This window comes from Rhinolophus sinicus, linkage group LG10 (assembly GCF_036562045.2).
Source record: "Rhinolophus sinicus isolate RSC01 linkage group LG10, ASM3656204v1, whole genome shotgun sequence".
Lineage (NCBI taxonomy): Eukaryota > Metazoa > Chordata > Mammalia > Chiroptera > Rhinolophidae > Rhinolophus > Rhinolophus sinicus.
In genome coordinates, this window is record NC_133759.1 from 82,023,912 (window position 1) to 82,036,406 (window position 12,495).

Below are 12,495 nucleotides of genomic sequence, written 5' to 3' on the forward strand. Positions count from 1 at the left end.
TTGAGGTAGGGGGCGGGTCAAGTTTAGCCAATGCCGTAAAAACATTGTAAGGCACCAGTCGCGTTTCCTCCAATTTCGCGTCGGATGGGCGGGTTCCGAAAGGCTGCGGAACGCAAGGCACTGTGGGTCGGTTTCGGAGGTGCATTGTGGGGAAAAGGCTGTCGCTACCGTGTTCTTGTTGGAGTCTCGGTCCTAGCGGGCGTTGAAACACCGCGGACGAAATGCCGGAACGAGATAGTAAGTCTCAGGTCATCTGCCCTTTCTACCCTGCGGGACTCGGGACACTTGTCGGGTTATTTTGGCCTCAGAATTTAAGCCAGGGTGGAGAAGGGCCCGGAGTGACGCTTGGAGCCTGGAAAAGCCTTTGGGCCCCGAGGCAGGGCGGCAGCTCCAGACTCTGTCCCTAATCCTCGTCTTTTCCCCAAGTGACGACAGGTGGGGTTTATCTGTGAACTTTACACCTCACCCCCCGCCCCATATCACTTAGTCTTGGGTTGCGTCAATTTATCTTTCACGTAGTGTCTTAGATGTCATCTTCAGGAAGTCTTTGCTGATCCTCCAGCGCTGGTTTAGGGGCCCCCTCCTGTGGACGCCCTACTATTCACTACTGTATCCCCAACTTTTGCATGGGACCTCACACAAAAGAGATTGATTAATGTCAATTCTTTTTCTTAGGTGAGCCGTTCTCCAACCCTTTGGCCCCAGATGGCCACGATGTGGACGATCCTCACTCCTTCCACCAGTGAGTGTTTTGATCTAGAACCATGGAAATGAGTTGGGCAATGAGTAGAGTGGTGGAGGTGATGGTAAAAGCATTCTGAATGTCTCCTCAGCAAGGATGATCATAAAAACATCGAACTACTTCCCCCTTTAACTGGATAAAGTCAATTGCATGACAGTATTAGAGGGGAAATTCTGGCATGGAGGGTGCTCTTTTTTAAAGTTGATGTTTAATTACACATTACGTAGGAATTAATTCTTGTAGAAAATGAAAACATCAGAAATAAGGGTAAAATTCGCTTTGATCAACATCCCCAATTCCGGTCCTGTTCTTAGAGGTAACTACTGTAACCTTTTTAATGTGTAACTTTTTTCTCCCTATTTTTTTAATGCATTTATATACATACATGTATATCTGAGGAAAATATCTCATTGCTTCGTGAGTTAAAATAATTAAATTAAATGGTGTTATATTGTATGTATACAATATTGGCTGCTTGCTTTTTTCTTTTGCTGAGACCGGGCTCAGCAGGCCAATGAAGAGGCCCAGTTGGAAGGGGGTAAAAGGAATCTGACTAAAGTTTGGTCAAGGAGTGAGTCCTTGTCACTCTTGTACCAATTAGTATTGTCTCTTGTACTATCAGTGCTGTCTGCCCCACATTTAGAAAACACTGTCACAGATTATTTAGTCTCCAGTTAAGAGACATTTAGGTTGTTAGCAAGTTTTATTTTCAAAGCTGTAATTGAACCTCCTTTACAGTCCTTTTTATACACATGCCAGTGATTGGTAATGTATAGATGAATGGAGTTGCTGGGTTATAGGATATGCACACTGAAATTTTAATAGATATTGCTAACTTGCTCTCCAGTAGGCTATACTGACTTACATTCCCATCAGCGGTATAAAAACTTCCCAAATTCTTATGCAAACTTAATTTATCAAACTTTTTAATAATTAACACTGATGCATTAAAAGTGGCATGTCTTTGTTTTAATTTGTAGTTCCCTGATTTCCAGTACAGTTAACCATGTTTTTTACATATTCCTTTTCTAGTTCTTACTGGGTACTAATTTTTAAAATCTTTGCCTTCTAGATCAAAACTCACCAATGAAGACTTTAGGAAACTGCTCATGACCCCAAGGGCTGCACCTACCTCTGCACCGCCCTCTAAATCACGTCATCATGAGTAAGCTTTGGGGTGATTTAAGCTGTCTCCCATCCCCTTACAGAAAATCTACTAATCTAGATGTCTTAGGAACTGGAAGGCTAGTTCTTTTTTGAAGCCTGTGGTTCTGATTCTCTTCCTCTGGAGATTGAAGCTCCAGTGGAGACTGGGATATTCTAGGGTCTCACTTTTTCTCAGAGTATGTTCCTTGGGCCACTTGTACTAGAATTGCTACTGGTACTTAAATGGGCAGATTTCAGGGCCCATTCCAGTCCCCACAGACTCAGATTCTGGGACAGATATTTGGGAATACATAAGTTTAACAGTCCTTTAGGTGGTTGTGATGCTCTCTCTCTAAAGTTTGAGAACCACTCAATACAAATATTGACATGGATCTCTGACCTGTTGAAATTGTTGCTTTGGTCAGTGTTCTAGACCTTTCTTCAGTTCTTAAGGCCACTTCTTGGGATTTCTGGGGCTGTGGCAATATTTTACTAATATTTGCTAATATTTCTCTTCTAGGATGCCAAGGGAGTACAATGAGGATGAAGACCCAGCTGCACGAAGGAGAAAAAAGAAAAGGTGAAGGAAGGATGGAGGACTGTTGGGTTTTCAAGTGGATAGTGTTTGTGGGAAAGGAATGGGGGCTAGTTATGGGGCTAGAGACTGAGGTTTTCCTTTATTCTCTAAAGGTTTTCTGCTTTCATAGTGGACAGGAGTGATATATGGAGTGGCCGTTTAAGGGTTTGAAGTCAGTCTGTGGTGTTTTAATCTCATCTTGACCAGTTTCTAGCTGGATAACTTTGGGCATTTTGCTTTACCTCTCTAATCCTCAATATTCTCCCTGGTAAAAAGGAGCTAGTGATGATAATTCTTATCAGATTGTCATGAGGGTCAACTGTGATAATGCATGTAAACACTTAGCATCGGTGCCTGGCAAATAGTAACCACCCAATAAATCGTGGCTGCCATCATCATCATTTACATGATACCAAACTTTCTGGACCTTTACTTTGCTTTTTCCTCCCTTCTTGGGGAGGACCGTCAAGGAACAGTTTATTTTCTGCTGAAATTTGGAAGGTGATAAAAAATCAGATGGCTTCATGGTTGCTGTAGGGAAAAGTCTCATATCTGTAGACACTCAGTGATGTAGAGTTGGGTGGCATTAACGAATTCTAAAGTGAAAGATGGAGTGCCCTGAGGTAGCATTGGAACAATGTATCTGTGAGCCGGAAGATGCTGTGGTTGTAATTTTGAGGATTGTTAAGAGGTGGCCAGCAGTTCTATCAGGACATACATGAGGTTTCACCATAGAGAGTTGGATGAAGGTGTAGGGAAATAGGCAGGAACAGTTCTGTTGACTTTGGGATAGCAGCTGGTAAGCCTGACAAATTTGCCTTTCTTTGGTCAGTTATTATGCCAAACTTCGCCAACAAGAAATTGAGAGAGAGAGAGAACTGGCAGAGAAGTACCGGGACCGTGCCAAGGAACGGCGAGATGGTGTGAACAAAGATTATGAGGAAACTGAGCTGATCAGCACCACAGCTAACTACAGGGCTGTGGGCCCCACTGCTGAGGCGTGAGTACCGAGGGTGCCAAGGCATGGTTCCCTCAGCATCCCAGAGTCAGACAATTGCAATGTGAATTCCTCCTCACACTTTCCCTGCTCTGGAGCCCAAAGCATGCCATTTCAGGATTCACTTACTATCCACAAAGGACTGTTCTAACATGGTCTCTTTAATTATACAGGGACAAATCAGCTGCAGAGAAGAGAAGACAGTTGATCCAAGAGTCCAAATTCTTGGGTGGTGACATGGAACACACCCATTTGGTGAAAGGCTTGGATTTTGCTCTGCTTCAAAAGGTGAGCCTTCGTGAGTGAGTGGAGAGTAATAACTAGAGTGCTGAATGCTCTCGTATGGGCCTTTCAAGGTGAGAAGGGAGATTGCTGTTATTTCAGACTGTCTAGAAGGGCTAACGGTGGCCCCTTTGTAGGACTAATTGCTACTCATTCTTCAAGTCTCAGCCTCAATTTTATTTTCTTGGGGAAACCTTTCTTAAACACCCAGATATGGTTAAGTCCCCCTTTCCTCACCTCCCACCTCCTGCACCCTTGCATACCTCTTCTATTTCACTTATCATAGCAGTTATCTGATTTTGTTGTTTAGTTGTTTAATTTGTCTCTCTCTCCTGCTATAAGTTCTATTAGGGCAAGGATTATATTATTTAGTATTGAATTCTTAGTTCCTGGCACAGTGTGGTATTCAGTCAATACATGTAAACTGAAAAATGTCTAAACGCTACTTGCTTTCCTATTAGGTACGAGCTGAGATTGCCAGCAAAGAGAAAGAGGAGGAAGAACTAATGGAAAAGCCCCAGAAGGAAACCAAGTAAGTAAACACAAGGGGAGAACTTGAGAGTTTAGAAAGGTGGAACCTAAAGTAGGGACACATTTAGCAAAAATATATATTTTTTTATCTTTTCAGGAAAGATGAGGATCCTGAAAATAAAATTGAATTCAAAACACGTTTAGGTGAGTACAGAGTTTCTACACTGGTGGCTCTGCATTCTAGGTGAATTGTAGGGAATTTTAATGCTCTGGGCAGGATATGCTTCCCCTTTCCCTCAGCGTGTTTTCCTCTCTCTTTTGCCCCCAAACTAGCTAGTTCTCATAAAATACTCTAGCAGAATTTAGATGTGGACTTAATTGTTTCATGTATGTTACTAATGTCTCTTTAGTTAGGTTGGAAGCTCTTTCAGATTGGGGCCTACACATTAAGGAAGGTAGCATTGTTGGTGATTAAAAGCTCAGAATTTGCAATCAGAGAGACCTGGGTTTGAGTCCTGACGATGAAACCACACAGGCATGTGATTTTAGGCAAGTGATTTCATTTCTCAGCACCTGTTTGTCCATCTGCAAAAATGGGGTGAATGTTCACCTCCTGGGATTATTGGGATGAAGAGACGTAACATGTGCAATGTGCCTATCACGTTGAGCATGTGGTAGAGCTGGTGTTTCCATCAGCAGCAGTATTACCTTGAACCTCTTCCATGCTTGGCACATAGTGCCCTTGAGAAGGCAATGTAGAAGAGTGGGTAGGAGCTCAGGCTTTGGAGTGAGACTGCCTGGGCCTCATTCTTTGTCCTGTCACTTGGTAGCTATGTGACTTTTGGTAAATCACTTAACACTCAGCCTTAGTATTCTTTCTAGTTAAAAGGCAATAATAACGCCCACCTCACAGGGCTGCTGTGAAGACTGAATGAAGCGAAGCAAAGCATGCATAGTAGTTGGCATGGTGGCTGGCACAGCGTAAGCACTTAGTAGCTGTTATTGTAGAAGGTTCTCATTGCCCCTTGCTGCTCTTCCTTTTTTTCTAGGCCGCAATGTTTACCGCATGCTCTTCAAGAGCAAGGCATACGAGCGGAATGAGCTGTTCCTGCCGGGCCGCATGGCCTACGTAGTAGACCTGGATGATGAGTACGCTGATACGGACATCCCCACCACTCTTATCCGCAGCAAAGCTGATTGCCCCACCATGGAGGTGAGTGACCTGGATCCTGAGAGCCTTTCACGTGAGCCCCGAACCTAGGAATCCACCTCGTTTCTGCCCCAGGTCTCATCAACCACATGTAAGCCATCACTAAGTCCTGTCTGCTTTTTAACTCTTAAATCTCAATTGAATCCATGTACCTTTCTCCATCTCCACCAACAACATTCTAGTCTAAGCCATCATCTCTTGCTAGAACTATTAAAAGAGGCTCCTAGTTGGTTTCCCCATGTCTACTCTGGTTCCCTTCCAGTATTTGATTTATTTTTAATTATTACTGAGATGTAATTCACATGCATAAAATTTGCCCCTGTAAAGTGTACAATTCAATGGCTTTTAGTATATTCATAGAAGTGTACAACTGTTATCACAATCAATTTTAAAACATTTTCATCACCCCAAAAAGAAACCTGTACTTTTTAGCCATCACCCCCCACCCAATCTCCCCATCCCCTTTTTACATGTGGCCAAAGTGATCATTTCAAAATGTGAATTTTTGTCTCACCACAGTTTAGAAGCTTTCAGTGGTTCTCACTGTTAGAATAAAGAGCAAAATCTTTATTATGACCTATGAGTCTCCTCAATTTCTGGCCTTTCCACCCTTTTTTCACTGTGCTTCCCTGTTTGTTTTCCAGTCATCCTGGCTTTCTTGAATTTGCTGGAACCACTTTTCACCCAGGCCTCTGTGCATGCTCTTTCATTTGTCTGGAATGTCCTTCTACAACACGTCCTTTCCCAGTCTTCATCTAGCGAGTTTTAACTTACCCTTCAATTTGTTAAGCAAATGAATGAATACGTGAAGAGTTTCCGCTCAGTGGGATAACATTCTTGCTTCTTGGGGTTTTTCAGGCCCAGACCACACTGACCACAAATGACATTGTCATCAGCAAGCTCACCCAGATCCTTTCCTATCTGAGGCAGGGTACTCGAAACAAGAAGCTCAAGAAGAAGGATAAAGGTAACCTGGAGGGTTAGGGAGAGAAACCTTACCCCTGGAGGAACATTTGAGCATGGAACCAAGGTCTCCTGGAACCTTCTGTCTCCAAAACATTGGGAGGCTCCTGGGGAACAAAGAAAAATGGGAGCAATGGAGTACACTGGCAAAGAGATGATTATATCCAAATTCTGTCTATTTGACCCCCCTGGGGGGCAATGGTCAATTTTGAGGCAAGAGGAGGGAGAGTATGGGCACCTTTTGTTGTCCCGCCTTATAAACAGAAGATGTTTAAAAGGGCATTGAGAATTAGAGAGCATGGCAAGGCTGAGTGGGAATTAACCGAGGAGTTTTTATCATTCCTGTCTTTACATTTTAGGGAAGCTGGAAGAGAAGAAACCCCCTGAGGCTGACATGAAGTATGTATCCTAGCCCCTGTCACCTGATCTGAGGGGAAGAAGGGGGCTCTGTTTTCTGTCTTTGGCATTTTGGGGAGGCCTTGGTGTGAGAATCTGGAGAAATGGCCAGGAGAAGTGGAAGTGTGTGTGTGACTTTGGCAGCCAGTGATACCTGTTTTCTTAGTATATTCGAAGACATTGGGGATTATGTGCCGTCCACAACCAAGACACCTCGGGACAAGGAGCGGGAGAGATACCGGGAACGGGAGCGTGATCGGGAGAGAGACAGAGACCGTGACAGAGAGCGGGAGCGAGAACGAGACCGGGAGCGGGAGCGGGACCGAGAGAGAGAGGAAGAAAAGAAGAGACACAGCTACTTTGAGAAGCCAAAAGTGGACGATGAGGTGAGATGTGGCCCCTGGTACCAGGTGGTGGAGGTGCCTATCTCTCTGCCTGCCCAGCCAGTTACAGGACCCCTCTGGTGTATTGACACCTCATGGCTCCATAGCAGCAACTGGGTCAACTAATCCAGGGTAGGAACCATTCTAGAAATGGGGGCAAGAGGAGGTAGGGAATTGATTCATACTTGGGGGAAGGATGAGTGGGAATCCCTCATGGTGACACTCACTTCAGTTTGTTTTCTTTCCAGCCCATGGACGTTGACAAAGGTGGGTTGTATCCAAGGCTTCTTGCATGGGATCTGGCAGTCCTCCTTTTCCCTGGCTGAGAGTCTGACCTTGAGTTCACCTGGCAAGGGCGGGCTTGGGGAACTTGGTGGTTCTGGGTTCTCATAAGATCCATGTCTTGCTGTACTCAAAAAACAGAAGATGAGTCTGGAGTTTCCCGCATCTTTCTGGGCAATGGCAGGGCATATTTACTCTTTAGCTATAATTCCTCCATCTGTGGGATTCTGAGGATGTCAGGCGGGTCGAGCAGGCAGTAGTCTGGGCATACTACTGCATCTCAACCAGAGAAGCTCATTAGTAGTTGGGATTTGACTAAAATTTTGTTAGCTAAAAGGGTTCTGTTGCTTTAAAAAAATGTCTTTATGAAAGCTACAGGTTGGAAGTGGGTTGTAGAGAAGAGGTTGTAAGTTCCTCGTTTCAATGTCTTAATAGAGTTCTCTTTCCCCCAGGACCTGGATCTGCCAAGGAGTTGATCAAATCGATCAATGAAAAGTTTGCTGGTTCTGCTGGCTGGGAAGGCACTGAATCATATCCTTTATTTCAATATATTCCTGGGTTCTAGACAGTTGTTCTCTCTTCATTCCAGCTTCACCTGCCTCCCTGCTTGCCCACAGCCCCACTCCTTGCCTTTTGTGTTGAATTTTGACAGAGGCTTTTCCCTTTCTCAGAGGACCCATTCAAATCCACAGTCCTCTCCTTAGACTTTTCAAGTTGAGGCTTCTAGCCCTTGACTCTTCCTGCTTGAAGCTTTTCTGCTACAGGCAGAATTATTTTCTTTAACATAGCATATGCTAAAGAAGCCAGAGGACAAGAAGCAGCTGGGAGATTTCTTTGGCATGTCTAACAGTTACGCTGAGTGCTACCCCGCCACGTATGTGAGACGTTTTAAAGAGGGGAGGCTGGGATGATTGGAGAATGAGTGGGATAGGGGGTGAGGTGGAAATTTGATTTGCTGGGATCCAAGGGTATTTCTTACTTGGATTAACTATTCTATTAGGCTCTGAGTGGGAGGCCTGGGGGATGGTCATGCCTAGGCATATAGCCTCTTACCTGGGTAGGTTTCCAGATGAAGCAAAGGAGTCTGGGTATACACCATCTGTTTAACTGTTGTTTCTCTTTAGGATGGATGACATGGCTGTAGACAGTGACGAAGAGGTGGATTATAGCAAAATGGACCAGGTGTGGAGTTGGGAGGATGGGGGAGGGCTCGTGGGCAGCTGGTCTTTAGTACCTCCCCCTTTCCCCACTCCCAGGAGCTCTGTGCCTCATTTACTGGTCCGTCCTCACCGTCCCTCAGCTGCAGTAATGGGATCAGTGGCACTGTGGGGTCATCACAGCTTGACTGTTTTAAAGTGTACAAAATCAAATGAGATAGCACCAAAAATATATTTCTTTTTATTTCCTACAAAGTGCCAGGCTTTCATTTCCATGGTAGGCAGTAAACAAGCCTTTAGTGCATAAGTAGAAAGGGCAGAAGGAATTGCAGTCTTTAGAAAATAATTGAATTTTATTCCAGCCAATACTGAAATTTTCCTCCAAGCCTTAAAATTAAAACAAAAACAAAATTCAACAAACACTAACACCATTAATGGTGAAAAATTTCATCTACTTTTTCCTTGTTCTCTGTGTACTGCAACGGTTAAGATCATGGTTTAATTCCATCTTGGAGACTTGCTTAATCCTAGGTCTGCCATTTATTAGTTTTGTGACCTTTCCAACTTATTTTTCCACTTATGCCTCAGTTTTGTCATCAGGAAAATGAAGAGAAATATATTTTCTCTTAGTAAGTTTTTGAGAGCATTAAATAAGATAGGTGTGTAGTGTTTAAAATAATGCCTGGCACATAATAAGTACATAGTAAGCATTTATTATTTATTAGGGTAGGATTTATGAATGAAGAAATCTGGGACTGTGGGAGAGCCTGGCTTTAATCAAGGGCTAAAACTCCATTGCCACTAACATCTCTTCCTTCCCTGTCTCCCGTTCTGTCTTGCAACAGGGTAACAAGAAGGGCCCTTTAGGCCGCTGGGATTTTGATACCCAGGAGGAATATAGCGAGTATATGAACAACAAGGAGGCTTTGCCCAAGTGAGTTGGTACTAAACAGCCAGGGTGTGAGGAGAGGGATGGCGATGGGTGGACTAGCCCACACCAGGTTAGAGGGTGTAGTGTGGCTGAGACATTTCCAAATAGGTTCTCTGCTCACAGGGCCCCCGGGAACACTTTGCTACTGCTATGCAACCTCTGGTGCCTTCTTCCCCAAATTGTGCCATCCCCTCCAACCCCCCTTTTTTTGTCTCAGGGCTGCATTCCAATATGGCATCAAGATGTCTGAAGGGCGGAAAACCAGGCGCTTCAAGGAAACCAATGACAAGGCAGAGCTTGATCGCCAATGGAAAAAGATTAGTGCGGTAAGTGGGACTGCCTCTCCGTTGGGAAGTTTTCAGCTGGGAGGAGACACTGGTCCACAGAACCAGGGACAGGCAAAGGGTTGGAGAGCCATGGAAGTAGGAGAGTGGTCAGCCTTGGGCCTCAGGTGGGCTTAGCCTGGCAGCAGAACTGTAAACTATGACTGTCCTTTTTGCAGATCATTGAGAAGAGGAAGAAGATGGAAGCTGATGGGTAAGGAGCAGCATTCTTCCTCTGCAGGCCTGATGGGAGTTGCTTAGTGTGTTGATCTTATGCTGATTCATTGCTCCTCCTATTGCAGGGTTGAAGTGAAAAGACCAAAATACTAATCTCCATTTCCAACTCCAGGAGGAATCTTCACAGGATGTGCTCCCCACTCCTTACTTTCTACAATTCCCAAAAAAGTTGCAAGGTGTTTTGTTTTTTTAATGAATGTATATAAAATGTTCCTGTATAATCATTTGGTTCCATTAAAATTGATTAACCTGTTGTCTTCTCTGTGTTGAGCATCCCCCCCTTCAGGGCTCCTGAGGCACCAAGGTGGCTATTAATTCTACTGGTTGTATAAAATCACATGCAAAAGCTCATTTCTTTCCTGAGCTGTTTCTAGATTCCTAGACAGTAAGGCTGTTTACTAATCGGTGTTCAGTGGAGGAGAGAATGACTCTCACTGATGGGCAGGAGGTGGATACAGGAATGTAAGGATGATTGGTCTCAAATATCAGATTCATTCAGGCCCATTTGGGGGCCTATTCTTTTTTTTTTTTTTTTGGTGCGGGGGAATATTGGGGAACAGCGTGTTTTTCCAGGACCCATCAGATCCACGTCAAGTCACTGTTTTCAATCTAGTTGGGGGTAAGGGGCGCACATCTCAATTCCAAGTCAAGTCATCATTTTTTTCAATCTAGTTGTGGAGGGTGCAGCTCACTGGCCCATGTGGGAATCAAACCGGCCACCTTGGTGTTATGAGCACTGTGCTCTACTGAGCCAACCCGCTGCCCTGAGGGGGCCTATTCTTAGGGCAGAGATTCCCTGGGGATTAGGGGCAGCCCAGTGGGCTGCCAATCTGATCCCAAGGTTGTGCACGACTGGGTGTTAGGTGAAGTTACCTGGTGAGAATCACTTGTGGAACAAAAACCTTTTATGAATTTATGCTCTCTTGGGAGCTTTAATAGTTCCAAGCACAAATCCCTGCTTCCCTGGCTGAAGGGATAACCTTGGGGATGTGCCATGGGGAATCCCTGTCCTAGGCCACAAAGTTTTGGTGTGTCTTCCAACACTCTGAAAAGTTGACTACGGCCCAGGGTGGGCTCCTTAGCCTCTAAGTCACTCTATCCCTGCCCTTTTCCTCCTCTCTGCTCTTTGCCAGCACTCCGATCTGGTACTCATCAGTAAAGGTCACCACTTCTTGCTGGCTGGATTCCTAGCTGCCACTGCCTGTTCTGAGCCTAAGACCCTGGGCTCACCAGATCCAAGGAAAGCTAGCAGGCTACCGTAGCCATTGCCTTTGGGCACTTTCACCTGGATAGGGCAAGGGCTTTTTGAGGAACCAGCTTTGTGCATGGCACCTAAAAAGCTGAAAGTGGGCTTTGTCTGCAGTAGCACCTAGAATGGCTAATTTCAAACAGTAAATGACACCCAGGTTTCATGGTCATAGGCAGTGGTCTCAATTAGGAAAAAGGTCACAGAGACCTGGCTCAGATGAAAATACCTAGAGGGTCACTAAGATCAAGGCTTGCTGGGGGTTGATGGCCAGTTTACAATCAGTTTCTGCAAGTACCTCCAATCCTTGTGGAAGTGACCAAGATCCTCTAGTTGGCCACAAAGTGAGTGACAAGGACTCCCAACACCACACAGTAACTTTCCAGTCACACAGGACATACGGTCTTTCTGAAGTCCCTAAACTCACTCCTACCTCTCGTTAAGGGGTTGGGCATGAGTGTGTAAGATGTCCTAGAAGGCTTGATACCACAGCCATGTGAGAAGGTTCTGAGCACAGGAGTTCCTGGTCCTCATCTGCCACGCCACACAGTGTGATCCTATCTTTGTGGAAACCTTAATTAGAATGTCCAAAACATTAACTGTTGTGCCCATTTTCCTCTTCTACTCCTTGTCAGCTTTGAGCATTGCTGGCCTGGCCCGCTGAGGGTCTACAGTCTAATTGTAGGAATGGGCAGGATGCTGTTTCTTCAGCCATGAAGATGTTGAGCGTGAACAGCAGCTACTTAAGCATATGCGAGCTTGGGCTGCCTGCTGTCCATGACCCTCCATGTGAAATTCTTGGGGCATGGGCTTTTGCTACTTCCTGACCAACCTGGCTGACACTTGTCATGGTCTTGGGTTTCACCAAGCCATGAACAACTGGCATCCCTCTCTCTGATCCCAAGCACACTAAAATCCTTAACTGGTTCTGAGGAAAGGAACCTCACACAGGGTGATCTGGTCATAAATTTTTAGTTGGGCAGATCATAGTGGGTGGTCACACCCCAGACACATAACCTTTTTTGGTAAAAGGTTTATCTTTGTCTTAAGGAAGCCCTATCCTTTGAAATAACCACCCTTAGGTGAGCACAATCTTGTTAACTATCCCGTAATCCAACCCTCACCTTGCTTTCTCCTCCCTTCATGTAATCT

At 44.9% G+C, this 12,495-nt stretch overlaps 1 protein-coding gene across 1 annotated transcript; it reads left to right on the forward strand.

The window, feature by feature from the left end:
• The first annotated feature begins 85 nt into the window (after window positions 1–85).
• IK (IK cytokine) lies at window positions 86–10,350 on the forward strand. The gene is made up of 20 exons (XM_019740318.2): window positions 86–237; window positions 676–742; window positions 1,815–1,907; window positions 2,409–2,468; window positions 3,298–3,465; window positions 3,636–3,750; window positions 4,206–4,276; window positions 4,373–4,419; window positions 5,265–5,428; window positions 6,284–6,392; window positions 6,748–6,787; window positions 6,951–7,170; window positions 7,416–7,434; window positions 7,902–7,980; window positions 8,243–8,323; window positions 8,574–8,631; window positions 9,452–9,540; window positions 9,755–9,863; window positions 10,040–10,074; window positions 10,163–10,350. The coding sequence occupies exons 1-20, from the start codon at window positions 222–224 to the stop codon at window positions 10,188–10,190; spliced, it is 1,668 nt and encodes a 555-aa protein (XP_019595877.1). The 5' UTR covers window positions 86–221; the 3' UTR covers window positions 10,191–10,350.
• The last annotated feature ends 2,145 nt before the right edge of the window (window positions 10,351–12,495 follow it).

Coding starts and splice junctions, on each gene's coding strand:
- IK (XM_019740318.2), top strand. Junction 1,908..2,408: donor TCTAAATCACGTCATCATGA/GTAAGCTTTGGG, acceptor TTTCTCTTCTAG/GATGCCAAGGGAGTACAATG. Junction 6,393..6,747: donor GCTCAAGAAGAAGGATAAAG/GTAACCTGGAGG, acceptor TTTACATTTTAG/GGAAGCTGGAAGAGAAGAAA.